The 17,905-nt window shown below is 45.4% G+C and overlaps 2 protein-coding genes and 1 long non-coding RNA gene across 4 annotated transcripts; all 3 read right to left on the reverse strand.

The window, feature by feature from the left end:
• Positions 1-737: 737 nt before the first annotated feature.
• Positions 738-6,127, reverse strand: LOC117578864 (cell death activator CIDE-3). Its single transcript, XM_034264655.1, has 3 exons — positions 5,728-6,127; positions 1,847-2,056; positions 738-1,765 (listed from the first exon to the last, which is right to left on the reverse strand). The coding sequence occupies exons 1-3, from the start codon at positions 6,049-6,051 to the stop codon at positions 1,541-1,543; spliced, it is 759 nt and encodes a 252-aa protein (XP_034120546.1). The 5' UTR covers positions 6,052-6,127; the 3' UTR covers positions 738-1,540.
• A 2,321-nt stretch (positions 6,128-8,448) lies between these two features.
• On the reverse strand, positions 8,449-9,352 carry LOC117578877. Its single transcript, XR_004573398.1, has 2 exons — positions 9,012-9,352; positions 8,449-8,555 (listed from the first exon to the last, which is right to left on the reverse strand). It is a non-coding gene; the product is annotated as an uncharacterized LOC117578877 (long non-coding RNA).
• Positions 9,353-10,836: 1,484 nt separating this feature from the next.
• Positions 10,837-15,880, reverse strand: LOC117578862 (DNA fragmentation factor subunit alpha). 2 transcript variants are annotated; one of them, XR_004573397.1, is made up of 5 exons: positions 15,589-15,880; positions 12,809-13,027; positions 12,343-12,653; positions 11,869-12,273; positions 10,837-11,833 (listed from the first exon to the last, which is right to left on the reverse strand). XR_004573397.1 is itself a non-coding variant. In XM_034264653.1 (4 exons), exons 1-4 carry the CDS (start codon positions 15,646-15,648, stop codon positions 11,922-11,924), a joined length of 942 nt encoding a protein of 313 aa, XP_034120544.1. In that variant the 5' UTR covers positions 15,649-15,880; the 3' UTR covers positions 10,837-11,921. The 2 variants fall into 2 exon arrangements, 1 of the variants encoding a protein (XP_034120544.1); XM_034264653.1 differs by having other exon boundaries at positions 10,837-12,273.
• Between the last annotated feature and the right edge of the window lie 2,025 nt (positions 15,881-17,905).

Here is a 17,905-nt window from a genome sequence, read left to right on the forward strand (position 1 = left end):
AAAGGCAAGGTCATTTGCCACTGGCCAAAGAAAGGTTCAATGTGTGATTCCGTCTCTCTTTCGCCTTTCCGCCTGTCTGTCTGTCTCTTTATCTGTCGACATTTCAGCTGCTCTGGTCTCTGGTCTCCGGTCTCCGGTCTTCATCATTTTTTGTGTTTTTTGTTCATGTAACTTCCTCGGTTCCCTGTCCCTGTCGACGCTTTCCGTTTCCCAGAGCTATAGTATTTAGCTTGGCAATCTGTCGGATTTCCATTGTGCTGCTCACAGAACAAGAGCTGACCAGGTTGGAATTGTTCTCTTTCTCTACGGGCTGTTATCCGGTATACGTACATTCCTCACTCCTCATTGGTCAATCATGCCCAATCAATGTTGCACTCCAGTGCTTCGACCCAAAACTGTTGAGTATTAAGGGACATGCTCTACCCCCGACTTCCGTCTCACAGCATTTCCCCATTCAAATTTGATTTAGACCTTTCGTAGTCCGTATTTGTCCTTTAGCCAGTAATGTGTTGGCGCATTGTTCTTGGGCGGCACTAGCAGTAACCCATAGAAATTCTAAGAACTACAAAGAACTGACCATAGCAAAAAGAGTTTAAAGAACCAGCGCCCTTCACTCACATCTTCTCGCATCTTTTGTGTGGGATAATTACAGCTGGTGAGCCAGTGGCATCCACTTGTGGTCGGTCTCTGGCATGGACTTATTGGTACAAGTCGAAAAACCACACTTTTCAACACATTTATTTTCCATTTATTGTATTGTACTGATAAAAAGTAATTTTCACACACATTTACCTCAAACTTTTAGCCGAGTTGCAGATTAAAATGTGAATTGATTTCTCTGTGGACAGAACGAATATCCAAAGTCGATTATTACTACTCGTATTTGCTCAAAAGTTTTCTGCTAGTTTTGTTTTTTGTTTTGCACAAATCGAGACAAATATTAAATACAATTCGATTGGTGCTAAGTGTGAACATCTATCTATGCAACAGACATTTGATTCAGATTCAATTATTATACATGGTCTTTGTTCCCTAACAGTGGCATTTATGTACACACAGATTGACTTTGCTACGGAATAGAGAGACGGGTAAGGTACAGACGGGATGGATAGGTACATACTTTGCTGGCCCACTGGGTGGGCCGATGTGTAAAGGTATCTAAGAGATTGGGGTTCGGCCTTGGAGACCTTCTACTACTCGTATATTGGACAGCTATTGGTCTAGGAACAATGGTCGGCTCTTCGGGTTTGGGCGTTCTAGGTGAGAGTGTTTACAATGTATTTATGGTAATGTGGACTCGAAAAATAGACAACATTCAGCTCTAGAGATGCAGTTAAAGCCCCGCAAAATCGCTTCAATTCGGTCGCTTCGCTCCAAGTGTCCAGCATCAAAACGTGTTTCAAAAATACCCGGAATCCATGGGTTCCGGCTTGCCCATAAAAACTCTTACAAATTCCTTACATTTCTATCATAAGCGGCGTTCCATTCCCATTCTTCGAGGAGGCAGGAGGCCCTCCAATGTGACCCACGGATGTCCCCCCTAGCAGGACAGCTCCGTGGATCGTCGCGCCGCCTCGCTCTGCGCACAGTATTCGTTGTCCTTAGGCTCCCTGCCGGTGATGTCCACCAGCGAGTTGGGATCCATGTTGGAGAGCTTGTCCAAATAGTCGTCATTGACGAAGTTCTGCTGCAGCTTGCTAACCAATTTCCTGAGGCGCTGGGCATCCAGCGAGGGTCGCCGCAAATTCGCATTGTAGTCGCTCGGCTGCGGACAGGGGCAGGACATGGGAAGAAGGTGATAGAAAAGGCTTCAAGGGGCATCAAGGGCGTTAAGGCGTCAACTCACATCTCGCCACTGTTCGCCCGGAAAGACTGCAATCAGCTCGGCATTCGGCTCCAAGGTGCTGAAATACTCCTCGTCATCCACTTCGGTGCCATCGCAGTCCAAATGTATCGCCGGTTCAGCGCGCTGGAACTTTTCTGCCACCTTCAGGCGCATCTCTGCGAGTGTGGTGGCCACCACGGCTTTGCGTATGTTGCGTGTAATGTCCTTGATCTGCAGGATAAAAACCAATTTAATTGTTGCACATAATTCCAGGCAGAACATAGCAACGCCGCGACAATCGTAATTAATTATAATTTGTTTCGTTTGCAAGGCAGCGCCCCAAACATAATTAGTTTTAATTCACCAGATTCTCACTTCCCCTAAGCTCCTAAGAAAAACAATAGAAAACCAATGAAGCGGCAGTGAAGAGGCGACAAAGGGGTGAGGCAATGGATAAAGGAAATTAATGGTACAATTATTGTTGATGGAGATGCCGGAGGCGGTCAACCAATCAATTTATAACGACTCTTTGCCACAGCACCAAAGCAACAAAGTGACTGAAACAATGGCAAGATGGAGGGGGCCAGAGGTACGAATATTCATTCCTTGTACTCTCTTTCTCTTTTTCGGGCCTAAAAGATTGCTACTGAAATATTTAGAGCGCAAGGCTGAAAGTAAAAGCATGTAATGGAAGGATGGAAGGGTCAAGCGAAAGGCAAACGGAAAAAAGGAAAAACAAAAACAGAAACGGAACGCAAAATGGCAAAACGAGCCCAGAGCAATCAAAACGGAGCAAACGTAGCCCCATCCCAAAGGGCTGTGCGAATTGCCAAAGGGTTTCGGCTCCTTCTACGCTGATGGATCTGCAGGTGTCGACTGCTGACAGCCAACTGTCAGGCGGTTTGTGGCCATTTAATCGCAATGCCTTGACCAAGACACAGTCCGCACGCTGACTTATATTTGCCGACATCTTAATCGATGGCATCCATCAATGCCCCAGCCACCTTGACTCGTAAACCAATTATACGATGCTTGGAGAAATGGCCAACAACTTTTCGGGTCTGGGCAGAGTCTCGACGTCTGCTAGTCTGGCTGTCTGGCTGTCTGGCTGTCTGGTGCCCCGACCGACAACAATGAAATTGTATCATACGCTGCGTTTTGTGCGATTTCGAATTGATGCCAGTCACGGAGCGACTGAACATTTTCAACTGGTTTGTGGGCTGGACAAAGGAGTTGCCTTTGAATCCATTCAGTGTATTGTAAAGGGCAAGGGTACAAGCTGAGGCAGTCAGAGTCTGGGCAACATGCCAATGGCCTGCGGTTCTGATTGCCCTTTATACATCTTTCATTATAACTTGGGCAGCTGCCGTTGTACGGTCTCCTAGCTGATGGGAACAATGTCTTTTTCCATCGAACACTGCCACTGCCTTTCAACATTGTGCAGGAGAAGGCTCAAGTGGACATGCTGATTGGTTTCATCATCCAGATCGTCCCAATTGCTCCACTTGGTGACCCGATCTGGAGGGCACTCTCATGACAGCATATTTAACCCAGAACCACCGACGGGACTCGCATTTCTGTTTGCCTGCCACTGTCAATATTGTCCCTGTATATTTGTAGTTTGTATGGCCAGCAGCGGCGGCACGGACAATGGGCAGAGATGCCAATGCAGTCATGAATTCGACATGAGTGCCCCACAAGAGAACGAGACAACATTTATGTGTGTGTGTGTTTGTCTGCCTGTGTCGGAGTGTATGCAGCTCCCTACTCTGCTCTGCAAATACTAGCAGCACTTACAGACCACACAAATTGTGGGCAATTAGGAGGTGCGCTCTAAATTCACAAAAGCCGATAGCGAGACGAGAATGCCTCAGCCGAAGGTTACATTGTGGGAAACATTTTCTTCCTTTTTGATGCACCTTTCTTTCGTGTCCAATGTTGCCATGATTGCCATAGAAATAATATTGAGAACTTTACATGATTCAGGGGAAATGCTTCCCACTTTTACATAGGCTCCGCCACAGGTCGTGGGTGGAGGCAATTTGCATGCTTGTCGACACATTTACAAGCACATTCGCATTACTAACAGGGACATCTCTCTTGTTTGCGGTTTGGATTCCACGCTTGCCCGGACATGAATAATATTCGCATATTTGTTTTAATGGGTAACGTTGCGTATACGCATTGTGCGGGCGGGGCTTCTTTCTCCCTTGACGTCTTCTTTTCTAAATGCCGTTTGCTGTTCTCTGTTGACTGTTGACTGCTGGCTGCTGGTTTGTTTTTTGATGTTTTCCATCGTTTCTGTGGGGCTCCACCTCGGGTAATTTAATTCCCTTCATGACGCGGCTGCTTTTCCTTACGATTTACGCTTTTAAGCGGATGGGTCTGGTAGGTGTGTCTGTGTGAATCCATTTGTTGAGGGACTGCAACATGGAAATCGCATTTGCGTTTCAGGAACTGTGCGTGGAGTGAATGACGACAGAGCACGTTAGTACAATGTCATTCCCTGGGGAGTTTTACAGAAGACAAATTCGATTTTCTGTGTGTATTTTCCAGCATGAACAAAAAGAGTACCTTGAATTCCTAGCTGTTCTGTTCTAAATGGAGTTGTGCTCATTGCAACTGTAGAGCAAACCCTTTCGAACTGAGCTCTATGTCTGACAGAACTTGACATTCGTCCAAGATAATCTAACTCAGTTATTCCTATTCATTCCCATGCAGCTTCTTTTCCTTTACCAGCAAGTAGATTTCATATTCCATCAGTTGAAAGCCCTTCAAATTTGATGAGCATCACCCCCCCGACACAAGTACTAACTCGTAGGTGAGTGATGGATGGGAATGAGGTTGTGTAGGAAGACCCCGAGGGGGGCTAATTAATTAGCTAAAATATCCATGAATTACTCATTGGCTCTTCCATCCATCAGTTTTGCAAGTCTCTGCCCTCTGTCTTCTCAACTGTGCCTGGCTTTCACCAAATTTCCCAACATTCTGGCCATGGCAAGCTGTCAATTAATTGCTATTTCTGCTGCTGCTGCTGATGCTCCTGCCTCTGTCTGTCTGGCAAATTTACAGCCACTTGGCGGCCCTGGGCAGAGCTTATCTTCTATGCAGCCAGCCCGGCCCGCTGATCTTTTGGGTATATCGCATTGTTATGGCGGCGGTCTCCTTAATGCCTTTAGCACACAATAAATCGATGAGGGCAGAGCTCCTTAAGAGGCCCGATGATGCGTGGCCAAGTGCCAGACGCCTCGTTATCGTCTCACGGAAAGGCGCAGACGAGTCGGCTTATTGGATTGGTTGGCTGGTTGGTTCGTAGCTCGATGGCAGGAGCCAGAATCGAGTGGCGATATTGGCGCCCGCATGCTTCTCCCACCTTATGTGCTGCCGCTGCTCCTGCTGCTTCTCCTCTTGATATTTTATCTAGCTGAACAGTTTCAACATTTTAATTAATTTTCAATTCTTGGCCATTCACAAAATTGGCTTTCCTTTGCCCACATTGTGGTCAAATCCCATTATTTCTACTGCCAGAATACGAAGCACAAGCAAAATAATGAAATATTATTTATACTATATACAAAAGTCTCTCTTTTCGTGCTGGGAATTAGTGCTTTTTCGGCTCTTTCCGGCTCTGCCAAAAACTTGAAAAGTTAACCAAACGCTTCAGCAACGACGGCAATAGAAGCACCAATGTCGACGCCCCTCCACCTCCGCATGGATGGCTCTGAAGAGGCACGGTCAACATTTTTTGGACCCATGTACTCTTCAGAACTTCTCGCGCTGGGCGGGCGAAAATCACTTAACAATATTCTGGCCCAGCGAGCAAAAAGCATGGCGAATGAAGGGCCGGCCTAACGCGCACAAAGGATATTATTCGGGTACGGCGGCACGAGTGCTGTACCCACCTTAAAGGGCTTGCTGTTGTCCAGTTGGGCGAAATCCTCCTCGGACATGGTGGGCGGCGGTGTGGGCGTGCTACTGTGGGGGGAGAGGGCCAGTTCTAGTGTGATACTGTCCGCGGCATCATCCGCATCGGGATCCACATCAATGTCATCGCCATCCGCGTCCAGTTCTTCGGTGCGAGTCAATGTCCGTTGTCTGGATGGTGGGACAGAACCAGCATCAGGTCTAGCTACTGCAAGTGCTCCAGGTACGTTAGTAGTTACTGTTCCTGTTGCCTCTGCATCTGCCATTCCTGCTGCACTTTCTCCGTCTGTTGTTGCATTCATTTCTGTCGGCCCCCTTTTTTCCGTCTCAAGAGTTTTCGAGTCTGGCACACGGGATTTCTGACAAGGAAAACAAATGGATGGAAGCATTAATTGAAGTATCGTGCTGGCCACTCTGTAAGGGATCCCTATGAGTGGGAATCGCTTACATCCTGCACCCTGGGAAACGGTTTCGAAACAAAAAATAATATTTTCTCCCAGCTGTATAAATGTTTACCAAATCTTTTACGAATTTTGGCCATCGGCCAATGTATTAAAATGTTTTAAGCTTGTTTAAATGTTTTAGCAATTTTTGGACTTTATTTTGAACATTGTTTTCATCATGTATATAAATTAATTTAAACGAAATTAAGTCAGCAATAATTTGAATTAAAGCACTTTTTGTATGGTTTTCTTAGTGGATTTTGGTTTACATTTTAAATTAATTTTTCCTTGGTAAACTCCTCACATTGTTTTCTTTTTTGAATATATTTTTCACCAATTGGTTGCCGATTAAATTACGATACGCAAGACGCCGCCGGAGTTCGAGATGCGACACTTTCCGACAGCCAAGTGCAACAAAAGCCGGCAGAGCTTGGAATAAATTGCCAGACATCCGACCGCCCTGTATTTAAACAAGCCAGGAGGACATCGCTCGGCAATAGCCTCGGCCTTTGCAAACACAAAACACCCGCAAAGCAAAGCCATGAAAACACAACAAAGAAGTCCAAGTACGGAGCTTTTGTGTGAGAGAGCGCGAGAGCGAGCGCTAACAGAGGACTGTTAAGGTGCTGTTAGCTTGGAGGGTGAATGTGAACGGCCGGACTGGGACGCAGACACGACGCCCATCAACAGTCTGGCCGGGACGGGACTCTCTGGGACTCTATGACCTGTGAATGGGACAAAGTTTCTCGGTAGCAGGTGCCACAGCCAAGCAAATAGTTGCACTTGGCCAAACAACACCCACATGTACATACAGCATGGAGGAAAATGTACATAAAGGCAGTAAATATAAATAATTTAGCATGAAGTTTTTGTGGCGTAAGGGCAAACTTTGCAAACGCAATAAAATAAAGTTCGCATAGCAGTTTCGGGGCCAAAACTCCTATAAATGCAAAGGGTTTGGAAGCATGAAAAATGTCACTTGCCGGCATAATGAGATGGGGCGATGCCGATGCCCTTTTGCCTTGCTGCATAATTAAGCTATAGAAGAGAACAGAGAGGGAGAGAGCTTGTGGTAAAAGTTTGAGTACAAAGGTGCTTCGGTTGAGGTTGAGAGACAAAGGACAAATGACAAAGGACGATTTATTATACTTATTAGAGCCCACAACAGCAAACTGTCAATGGCATGGTGCAAATGCATGATATTCAAATTTATTGTTAAAGGCCAGACCACTAGGCTTTCAATTTATAACAGTGTTAAGCCCACAATGCTGAAATATTGCACATGTACAGTCGTATTTTTAAACGTTAAATGCCATATGTATGTATGGAGCGGTTAAAATCATTGACAATCTGTCAACGCACTGCGGAAATGCTGCAGCCTTGTTGGAGATGTGCACGTGATCAATTCCTGAATCGCATGCGATTTACCTCTGTCCTTGGTCAACGCATAGTCCTGGCCTAAAAGCAGGCAACACTCCATGCATATTTGAGCTGACTGACCGACCGCATCGCATCAGTGATTTTTGGTTACCATTTTGCACATTGGGCGGGCTGCTTGGTTGCCCTTCGGGGCAATAATTTCCGACTTCATTTCCCCTTTCGGTTGGGGGCCACATAATTTATGTGCCTCGGTCCGCTAATTGTGCATTGGGCCGTGGTGCGAGCAACTTTTCGCAGATGCAGCAGAAATCCACATCAATTTAAATGCATAAACCCCCACATCCCCTACCCGAGCAGACGCTGAAACAAATTGAAATTTATGCGTCGCGTCAGCCAGGTGGGCTGCCCGAGGGCTGCCAAAATCATCTTTATCATCGAGCGGCGTGTTTCATTACAGTCCATGACCTTCATTGTACCACTGTCCTCGTCTGCAGCCTGTCAGCCATTGGGCAGTTAGATTAATTAACTCACATGTCGCCACAGCAAGCGCAGCATCAACAGCAACAGCAACAGCAATAGCAGCAGGAGGCGATGCCTTCAGAAAGGTCATACGCAACGCATGTGGCAAATGATTAATTGCCACAGCCACAGGGTCCGTGACTCTTTTCGGCTGCAGGCTCAACCTTTGATATTCTAAATGGTTATGGATTGTTGCACCTCGAATACCCTTGCAGCTTACTCGGGTACGAGTACTATGATTTTATTTTTGTGCCGATTCGATGTTGTTCATGGGTACTCGACATTCGATCTTCTCCTCCTTCTGCTTGCCGGGAATCATGGCGTCTCACACGTCCCTCCGCGTTTCGTTTCGTTTTGTTTTTGGCTGTTTTGTTTGAACTTTTCGGAGCAGCACACGAGGATTCAGCCGGCATGGCATCCGGATGTTTAAATGCCAAATATTTGCTCCACTGGCAGTTGCCATTCTAAATGAATATCCAACGGAAAAGAGAGAAACAAATCGGAATTTCAATATGAGTGCAAGCTGAAAAAATTGCAAACATTTTAATTTAATTAAATTATAGGGGACTACTATATACATGCACATATGTAAGCCAAGCCGACAGTGGGTTTGGCCGACAGCCCTTTGCGTGTACTCAAATGTGTAGCAAGCAATTAAAATTAATGAAACACATAATTGATTTGTATTTCGGCAGAGCGAGTGGGGAATGCTCTTTTATTTGTGTACAACGAAATGCATTTACACTTAATTCGCTTACGAAATTGGCTAAAAAGCCGTCCATGAGGTAGATAAAGGGGTTGTTGGGTGAAGGTAAATCTAGATAAAGGTTGGACAGTGATAAATGCGTATTTTTCGTGGAAATAATCTCCGAACAAAGCTTAATTTACACACCAGATAAGGCTTGAATAATTATACTCACTTGCGGGCATTTTGTGTTTGTCGCTTTTGCTAATGCCTAAACAAACAGATCAGTGTGCAGTCGAGGGTCCTCTCATACTGTGGACACTCTGTCGGAGGGTCCACACTGCTGATGTTGCTCGCCTTAAGGCAACCCACCAGGCAGGAGCCTTCCTCTGCCTCGGCCACGGAAATGTCCCCCCGAGACGTGTCCACGAAGGCGTCTCCATTTGATGTGGGCATCAGCATCAGCATCGACATTGCCAGCAATTGCATCAAGATAAACAAAACGGATAATTTCATATTTGTGTTTGCCAAAGTTTGTTAAATTTTCATTACTGAATTACTGACAGTTGGCTCCCGGCTACGGCTTTGGGTACAGCTTGGGGCTTTCATTACCATTTCCATTTGTGTGCTACTGCACACATACATATTTACATATGTACTATGTACATGTGTTAGTACGTACATTTGTGTGCTCAGATTTACCCTAATGACTTCCGAGGAAAGCCAAACACCCAAATGAGGCAGTCTGAGCAGCCGTTTGCCGCTGGCCGTGGCTCTGGTTGCACAATTATGAACAACCTTACACCACATACAGACCCCTACTTATCCACCCACAAACACACCAACACGCATAACACACACACACATAGAATGAAAAGCGCCACGGGGCGTATTAGTAATGCCCATTGCGGCATCTATTAGAGAACTCCTTGTTTATGTGCACTACGAAAGCAACACTGAGAAAAGCAAACAGCCAGAGGCGGCTGATGGTAACCCCCCTCAGCTCGTGACATTTATTTCGGGGAAATATGAGCGTGTGAGTGTGTGTGTCTGTCTGCAAAAGAAAAGAAAAAAAGAAAAGGCAAGCAGCAGAGATTGTAGAATGCCCACGCTCCAACGGCTGGCGACTCGTTATCCCAGCAAATCCACACTCAATATGATGTTTACTCAACAACGACCTCGCGCTCGACACTTGACATTTGACCCTCACATGGTGCGACTTCTAACGATGCTGCCGATGATGTCTGATTGTAAGTGGGATAAGGAGATAAGGAGCAACCAAATTGCTCTGCTTTCGCGCCCTTCACGTTAATAAAACATAATACAAAATGGAACTTCAAAGTAAAATGAAATTCAAGACAAATTAAGAGCAACGCCCGGGGATGTCGACAAATTTCTGAGACAGCCACGCCCATTGCCCATAGGAGATATGTATGAATGTATGTAAAATGTAAAATGTAAAAAGTGAATTGCGAATTGCGACCGCACTTCAAGAGCAGTCACAGAAAGCCAAGAGTTTCTTTTCATTTGTAATATATTTAAAAAAAAATTAAAAACACATCAAAGGCTGTTCAGATCTTGGTGGGAAGCCGGGAAAATGTTTTTATTTTGATGAGAAATATTAATTGTGCAAAGGCCACAAAAAAATAAATGTAATTAGGTTTATGCCACGCCCACGCTGTGCCCACTGCTGTGAAGCGCAAGTTGTTGCTGTAGTCACGAATTTGGGTCATGCGAAAGGAAGGAGCTTTAAAGTGTGTTAGTAGGCCATCCTGCGGCAGGGAGCCGGACCCGTGCTACGTACGTCACAGCCTTGTGACGTCACAGAGCAGGCCGACTCCAAGTCGGAATCCAAACTAAAACAATTAACTCTGTGCAGTAACGCAGCTCGCTCGCTCGCTTGCTCTCTGTCTCTGCTGTCAAGCTCTGCTCGCTCTTTTGCCAGCGAAAGAGTAACGCAACGCAACGCAACACCCATACGCCCTGTTGTGCACGGTGTTTCCTATATTGCGCATACGCACCGACATCTAGCTAGTTATTTTCAGTTCACTCAACTCGTGTTAATTGTTCAATTATTTATTCGTTCGTGTATATAGTTTACATCATTTGTTTCACTTTGGCTAAAGTTAATAATTGTTTTGTTTCCATTCGGATCTCCCTTATTGCTTATTCAAATTGTAGACAGTTTTCTTGGTTGGGTTTCATATTTGGTGTTTTTGTTTGTTTGTTTGTTTGTTTGTTTGTTTGTCGTGCAATTGCATGTCGCGTTTATTGTTTACTGTTTAAATTGCTAATGTTAATGTTTGTCGTTGCTTAAATTCATTTGGCATTAGAACCAGGGTGTGTCTTTGGGGTGCCTTTTTCCATCCTAACATCCAACCATCCATCCACCCAAAACTATTAAGATTATTACACATAAATACAGTCAGTCTCAATTTGCCTTTAACGAATGACATTCCTAATGGCATCAGTGTAAAAACAATTTTTGATGTGCGTCTCGTCTCATCTCATTTGCATAACTCGATTAAATACAATTAACTACGAACAAAGTCTCCAAAGTAGGCGAAAATCAACAATTTCCATACCCGAAATCAACGAAACTCTCCTCAGGGCATATTTATCTAGATTTATCTTGTGGTTCTCTACATCTCATTGTAATATCTAATTTTCTACTTGTTGTTTTTTGAGCTTGATTATTCTTCTGGGTTTAATGGGGTTTACACTGACCTGACTGACCTGATGGCTAAAAAGACTCTTCAAAGCTGTGTGGCTTCTCTTCCTGCTCCTAATCCTCCTTCATATATGTATGTGTGTGTCTGTTTAATACTAATACAAGTGTATTTTGCCGTTAACTTTCATTTACTCTTAGATCCTATGAAGCTTTCTCTGTGATTTTTCGATTGAAACGATTTGTCTTCGTTTCGTTTGAATTTGTTCTCAGTGGCCGCAGCCGCTAATTACAAGCTACAACTGTACTTTATATGTATGTTAACCCAATGTTGCAGGACTGATGTCTCCGTAAGCGCCTCTTCATTTCATTCGCTGATTTTCATCTCCGATGTTGTTGTTTTGTTCGCCAAGTTCTTGGCTCTTAGTCTACTCCTCGACCGACAGATTTTCACCTGAGGCTGCCCAGAATGGGCAGTCAGATGTCGCCGCCGGCATTCCCGTTCGCATTGGCATTGGCCTCATTGGCCGCCGCCTCCACCGAGGAGAGTGCACCGTTGCCAGTGGCCATGCAGGTGCTGATGGCCTCGCCCACGGTAATGGTTATCGTCGTGTTCTGATTGTCGCACTGCACCACCTCAATGGTGCGCGTGTTGCTAGTCGTTGTGGCCGTCACCTGTCCACTCTCCGCTTCGTTCAGCTGCCGCCCGATCTCGCGATCAATGGCCTCGGCATCCTCCGGATAGCGTTCCGAGCAAAAGATGGCTCCCGCCTTGAGCAGCTTCAGCAAATTGAGACGATCCTCAGCATTGCGCTTGGCACACAGCGGCCTGGCGGCAATAATGACAAAGATTAAACATTGATTGGACTATAGTCACGGTTTCGAGTGTTATACCGACCTGCCGGCATCTTTTAGCTGCTCCATAAATTCTTTGCCGGTGATGTCCACCAATGAGTTGGGATCCATGTTGGATAGCGAGTCCAGATCCGCATCGTTCATCACGGACACGTTGCACAGATTGTTCTGCAGTTGTCCGACCAGCTGCCGTATGCGGGCTGCCGACTCCGAGTTGTTGGCATCGGTGGTGTCGCCGCCTCCGTCACACCTTCCACCGCCCACTCTTCCTCCTCCTCCTTCTGGAGAGATGTCGCCATTGCCAGTCACGCTCTCATTGCCATGCGGCGTGGTTATGGTCACGTAGTGCGTGGGCTGTAAACGGACAACAAAGGATATAATTAAACAGCTCTTCTTCCATCACAAAACTCAATTTGTGGACCGTAAATACGTAAGGGCGTCAGGGCGTCCGGACGCAACGAGTATAAAGCAATTAAGATGTAGAGGAATTATCCAATTAGGACACTTACATCGATCCAATGCTCGCCGGGGAAGACAGCCACTAGCTCCGTGTTCTCGTCCAGCGTGCGAAAGTATTCCTCGTCGTCGATCTCGGTGCCATCCGAGTCCAGGTGGATGGTGGGCGCTTCTTGGTCACACTTGCCGAACTTCTCCGCCACCTTATCCCGTATCTCCTCCAGGCTGGCGGCGCACACGGCCTTCTTAATGTTTCGCGTTACGTCCTTGACCTGGCCGACACCCCCACAAGGCAGTAAACAAACAGTAAACAGTAATGGAAAAAGGAGAAGAAGGAAAAGGAAAAGGAAAAGGGAATAAGTGCATGTTTTTACAGTTACATGTGGCCATAATGAATAATTAATTGATGCCAGCTAAAGAAACAGGTATCCCGCCATACGACCAGAGTCCAATGGTAATATTTAATAGGGTCCAAGGCACCAGACAACACCCAAACAAAAAAGATACAAACAAAATCAAACGGAAAACGGACGGAAAGGCTCCTCCTCCAGACATTTCCGGTTCTGGAAGCGGGGTGCTCAAAAATGTCAACTATAAAGTGCTTTTCAATCGGCAGGCGTTTCTAAATCTCATAGCAAAAGGTACTCCCCAGACAAGAGGTTGGACCAGAATGACAAGAATTAATCGTAAATTACTCCAATCACCCCCACACAAACAATAATGCCCCCGTGGCGGATTAATCTGCCTCGTCCCTCATCCTCCATCTGCCTTGCAAAAACAAAGGAAAGGCATGAATAAATAAGCAAGATATGGCAGGTCCATTTGCTCTAATTGAGACTTTTGGCATGGGCGAGAAAGAGCTGTATAGAACTTTGACATCCGACTGGATAAGCGGAAATTCGGAGCTCAGCTGTAGTTCCGGATGGATGTGGGGCGTTTGACATGCACTTCTCTCGGGCTGCGGCACAAATATTTACCCGTTTGTGCTACACCTCCTCCTGTGCCTCTGCCGGCACTGCCATTATCTCTTTTTTGACAAGTTATGCCTGTCAGCAGTTTGCCGTTGCATGCTGCATGCTTCATGCTGTATGCTTAGCCGGTGGAGACTGGGACGGGCGCCAAATGCCATAAGCGAGTGCTTGGCGCAAGGACAACATGCCTCCACGAGGCTCCATTAAACTTGCATGCACCTTAAATGCTGCCTCAGCGAAAAGGTTAAACGAAACATAAATTAGAGCCGGTCTGTCATGGCCTGGCCGGGCGAACAGATCTGAGAAATGTATCGTCCAAAAAACATTGAGGAACGTGCAGGTCCTTCCTTGAAGCCTTCATAAATAATAGAGCAATGCCATTGCCAAATGAAACTTTTTATTTGAATACACATTCACATCCATTTCTTCGGCCATCCGCCATTAACTTCCCGCTTTAAGCGGGCCAACTTTTCAACATCGCCAGTCTCATCATAACAGCGCAACTGAAAACTTTGTCATATTCAAAACTTTCCCGAATCCCACACCCGAAGGGGATACATTTCAAAGATATGTTGTGCTCTTTCAGAAGCAAAAATATAATTGAGTTGTTTGTTTGGAAATGAAACTTGTGAGAATTTAAGGGTACGAGTATATAGGATTTTTCTCATTGTTTGTGTTGAAAATGTAATTAAAATTTGTAGCAGCACACACTGTATGGGTTTCAAAGAAGTTTTAACAGAAAAACAAGCAATTAACGCGTGAATTTCTATCAATAAAAATTGCTACTTGAAACATTTGTGGTAGTTGCCAAACAAAGTAATTTGATTGCACTTCAATCACAACCAGCTCAAGCTGCTCAATTATTGGGGGCCCACATTAAGGGAGACCTGTCGCCTCCATGTCTGGGACCCTGCGGCAGGGCAGAGCCTTGAAATTCATCTGCATTTTGGACTCGATCCACAAGTCGCCTCTTAAATATTTTATGAGCCGGGGCCCGGGGGAAATTAGGAGATAGCTTAGCCTTCAATTGCTTTCCAACTATGACATGACATGGAATTATGTAAATTGTTTATTAATTATTTAAGACCTAGTGGGTGGGGTGTGTTGAATGGGCGTGGCCATGTGCTAATTACAGAGTCATGTCGGGATGAAAAGTTTCCCATTTTAATGGCATTTTTATGGCTGTCTGGGCATGTGACAGGGCTGTTAAGCCGATTTGAGTTTGGCGGTTTTCGAATTAATTATTTTCATTGGATCCGAACTGACAGGAATGGTACCCGATTCCATTCTCCTGGTGGTACGGCCTCAAAGAAAGACTCTCACTGTCTCTGCTTCTGCCAGAAATTAAAATTAGTTTCGACTTTTTGGGTTTTCCGGTTTTGTTTGCCTTGCACGCCGAATGTTCTGCGTGCGGTTTTGACCGGCTTGAAGATGCAGAGGGAGCTGCGGAGGTAGGGAGGGACTGAGCTCTTTAAACAGCAGATAAACAAATTAGTTGGGAACAAAGGGACCCCCTCAGACGGGTGGCAAACACAAACAATTCCACAAACAAAGCAAAAGCAAAGGCAAACAAAAACACAGGGGCGAGAGCTGGTGTCAATTTTCTGTTTTTGAAAGAGAGCCATTACTGTGCTTTCGACTCTCTTTAAGCTTTTACTCTCTCCTGCATTGCTGACTTTGCTTACAGCCAGAGCAAGTTTCACCCAGTTTCCATAAAAAGGAACCAACAAAAAAAAACGCAGCACGCGGCCAACACAACAACAACATCGGTGCACAACGCCCAGAAAAGGGCATGGCCCAGTCGACGTTTGCCTCCTGGCCTTTGAATGATTATAAAAGTATTATGAACTCCTAGCACTCACTTTGAACGGCTTTTTCGAGCTGTTGCCCGAACTCGATGTTGTTTCCATGGCGTTGGGCATTGGTTTAATTCACTTATAAGATTTACTAATATTTAAATCTTTAAATTATGCTCGCTACAAGCGTCTGGTATATTCTACACAGCAAACATTATTCACTAGTTCTGGATTTGTTTCCAACTGCTCAACACTGACACAAGCACACGAATGTTTGCCTTCTGAATTTCTTTACAAGTTGCACATGAAGGGAGAATTAGTTTATTTAGCTGAGTCTTTTGTGCGAGCTTTTGACTTCGACTCAGCTTCTGGCAACGCTGGCGCCTGCTTTTATAGCCCATCGTAGAGAGCAGTGGAGCTCTTTTGGCGGAAAAAAGCTTAGAATGAATCCAGTACAAAACTGGCTTTTAAAGACAGCCTTTAGTAGTGAAGCCAAATAACGTAAAATGTTCTCATCCAAATGTTGTAGTCTCTCTATATGTCATAATTGCCTCCATTATGACATACATATGTACGTATAGCTTTCAAATTTGTCTTTTCAATAAAAACTTGTATTATATACATGGAAAGCAGCTTGAGGAATTTAAGTTCTAGCCCCGCCTAATCGTCAGCACTAAAAAGCCAAAAGAGAGCATTGGTATGCGAAGCTTACAAAAGAGCACGAAAATTGAGAGAGAGAGTGAGAGAGAGAGACGGAAGGTGAGAGAGAGAGAAGCCATGTTACTATGTTATCAGCAGACTGCTGCTATCAGCAAAGGATGAAATTTCGGCTCGAATTTACTAGAATTAACGTTCATCGGCATTAAATGGAAATACAAAGCAAAGCTAATCCCTGCACTAATCCCAATTCTACTCAGCAGACACACGAAGAGGGAACAATAATGGGAAAAGCATTTTATCAGTCATCCCTACCATTGACCATCCTTCGGACCTCACCTCGGACACTTAAACAGCACTTAACTTTCTGCACAAGTGGCCAACACCCATTTAAATCCATAATATCTACACACACATACACAGACCTCTTGTTGCCGTGGAGCAAACAGCAACATTTTTGACAAATAGCCAAAAGAAATGAAAGAAAAAACAAAATGAAGCGAAGCCGGAAGGTAGACCCAGATTGAGTTGAGTTGCGCTGGAACATGAATGGAAGGATTGGGATGGTATGGCATGGATGTGTGGGATGGGTGCTGGCGGCAGTGGCTGCCTTAAATTGTCATCATTGTTCGCCCCATTCCTAGTGATGTCTGGCAGCTTGCCTCTTTTTGCTGTCCTGCCATTGCACTGCCTACAACACAGCAACACAGCAACACAGCAACAACATCAACATTCGCAGCAGCAGCAACAACACCATCTGCGGTAGTCAGTTTGAGTGGCGGGTTGGGCGGCCTGGTAGGTGGTTTTGACTATTTTGAGCGCAATTCACTTGAAAAGACGCACAAGGACATTGCCTTGTGTGGGTGCTATGTGCCGGGTCACGTGCCCCGGACAGTGCATTGACCACCAGATGACGTTGACTCTGGCTCCTATCTGGGTTGAGGCTTTCATTCACACTCAGGCGAGGGGACACAAAAGAAGTCGGGTAAATCATTGTATAACGAAACATAGAAGCCCCATTAAGCGTAGCTCCATCGAACGCTCCAGATGAGTTAAACGAACCTTAACAACGAACCCCCAACTTATTTATCAATTAAAGAGGCCCTCAAAAGGGATAACAGAAGCAATTAAATGCTGCTAAGCTGATGTTAGTTACCAGCTTTGCCAAGCAAAAGGACTCTTAGCTGGAGGGAGGACAGGACCTTCATGAATATGTAAAACTGTGCGCAAATGGGAAAGCAAAGCAACGAAAGGGAACCGCCTGGGGGCAGTGCCCAAGGACATACAAATTTATCAAACTTGGATTGTGTAGAGAGAGCAAACACCGCACTTTGGCAGATTAAAATAAGGAAAACAAATTATTTTTAAATTCAGGGTACATTTTTACCCCTTGGACCATCTTGGGCACCACTTTCATGCTGGTTAGCTGCTGGAAGAGCAGATTTACCGATATCGTGCAGACATAAGCCGACGACTGCCAGAAGTGGCACCAGGAGAAGTAGGCCAGGCGGCCTGATCGTAAACCGAACCGGAGTAGGTGAACAAATTTAGCAAGAGAACTCCGGCCTTGCCGCAGAGAAGCTCCAGAGGCTTGGCCACTACCATGAGGGAGGGGAAACAGTGGGGGTTCATGATCATGTCAGGAAAAATGACAAAATCATTGTCCTTCTGCTCCACAATGATCCCCGTGAAACCATTCAGACATTGCCACGAGCAGAATTTGACG

This window comes from Drosophila guanche, unplaced genomic scaffold, assembly GCF_900245975.1.
Source record: "Drosophila guanche unplaced genomic scaffold, DGUA_6, whole genome shotgun sequence".
NCBI lineage: Eukaryota > Metazoa > Arthropoda > Insecta > Diptera > Drosophilidae > Drosophila > Drosophila guanche.

What these genes read in the sequence shown, in the direction of transcription:
- LOC117578862 (XM_034264653.1), bottom strand. Translation starts at nt 15,648, where the DNA reads ATGCCCAACGCCATGGAAACAACATCGAGTTCGGGCAACAGCTCGAAA. An exon ending in CCGGCGAGCATTGGATCGAT is followed by an intron (nt 12,654 to 12,808) that starts GTAAGTGTCCTA and finishes GTCCGTTTACAG; the next exon opens with CCCACGCACTACGTGACCAT. An exon ending in CAGCTAAAAGATGCCGGCAG is followed by an intron (nt 12,274 to 12,342) that starts GTCGGTATAACA and finishes TATTGCCGCCAG; the next exon opens with GCCGCTGTGTGCCAAGCGCA.
- LOC117578864 (XM_034264655.1), bottom strand. Translation starts at nt 6,051, where the DNA reads ATGAATGCAACAACAGACGGAGAAAGTGCAGCAGGAATGGCAGATGCA. An exon ending in ACAACAGCAAGCCCTTTAAG is followed by an intron (nt 2,057 to 5,727) that starts GTGGGTACAGCA and finishes TTTATCCTGCAG; the next exon opens with ATCAAGGACATTACACGCAA. An exon ending in CGGGCGAACAGTGGCGAGAT is followed by an intron (nt 1,766 to 1,846) that starts GTGAGTTGACGC and finishes CCCTGTCCGCAG; the next exon opens with CCGAGCGACTACAATGCGAA.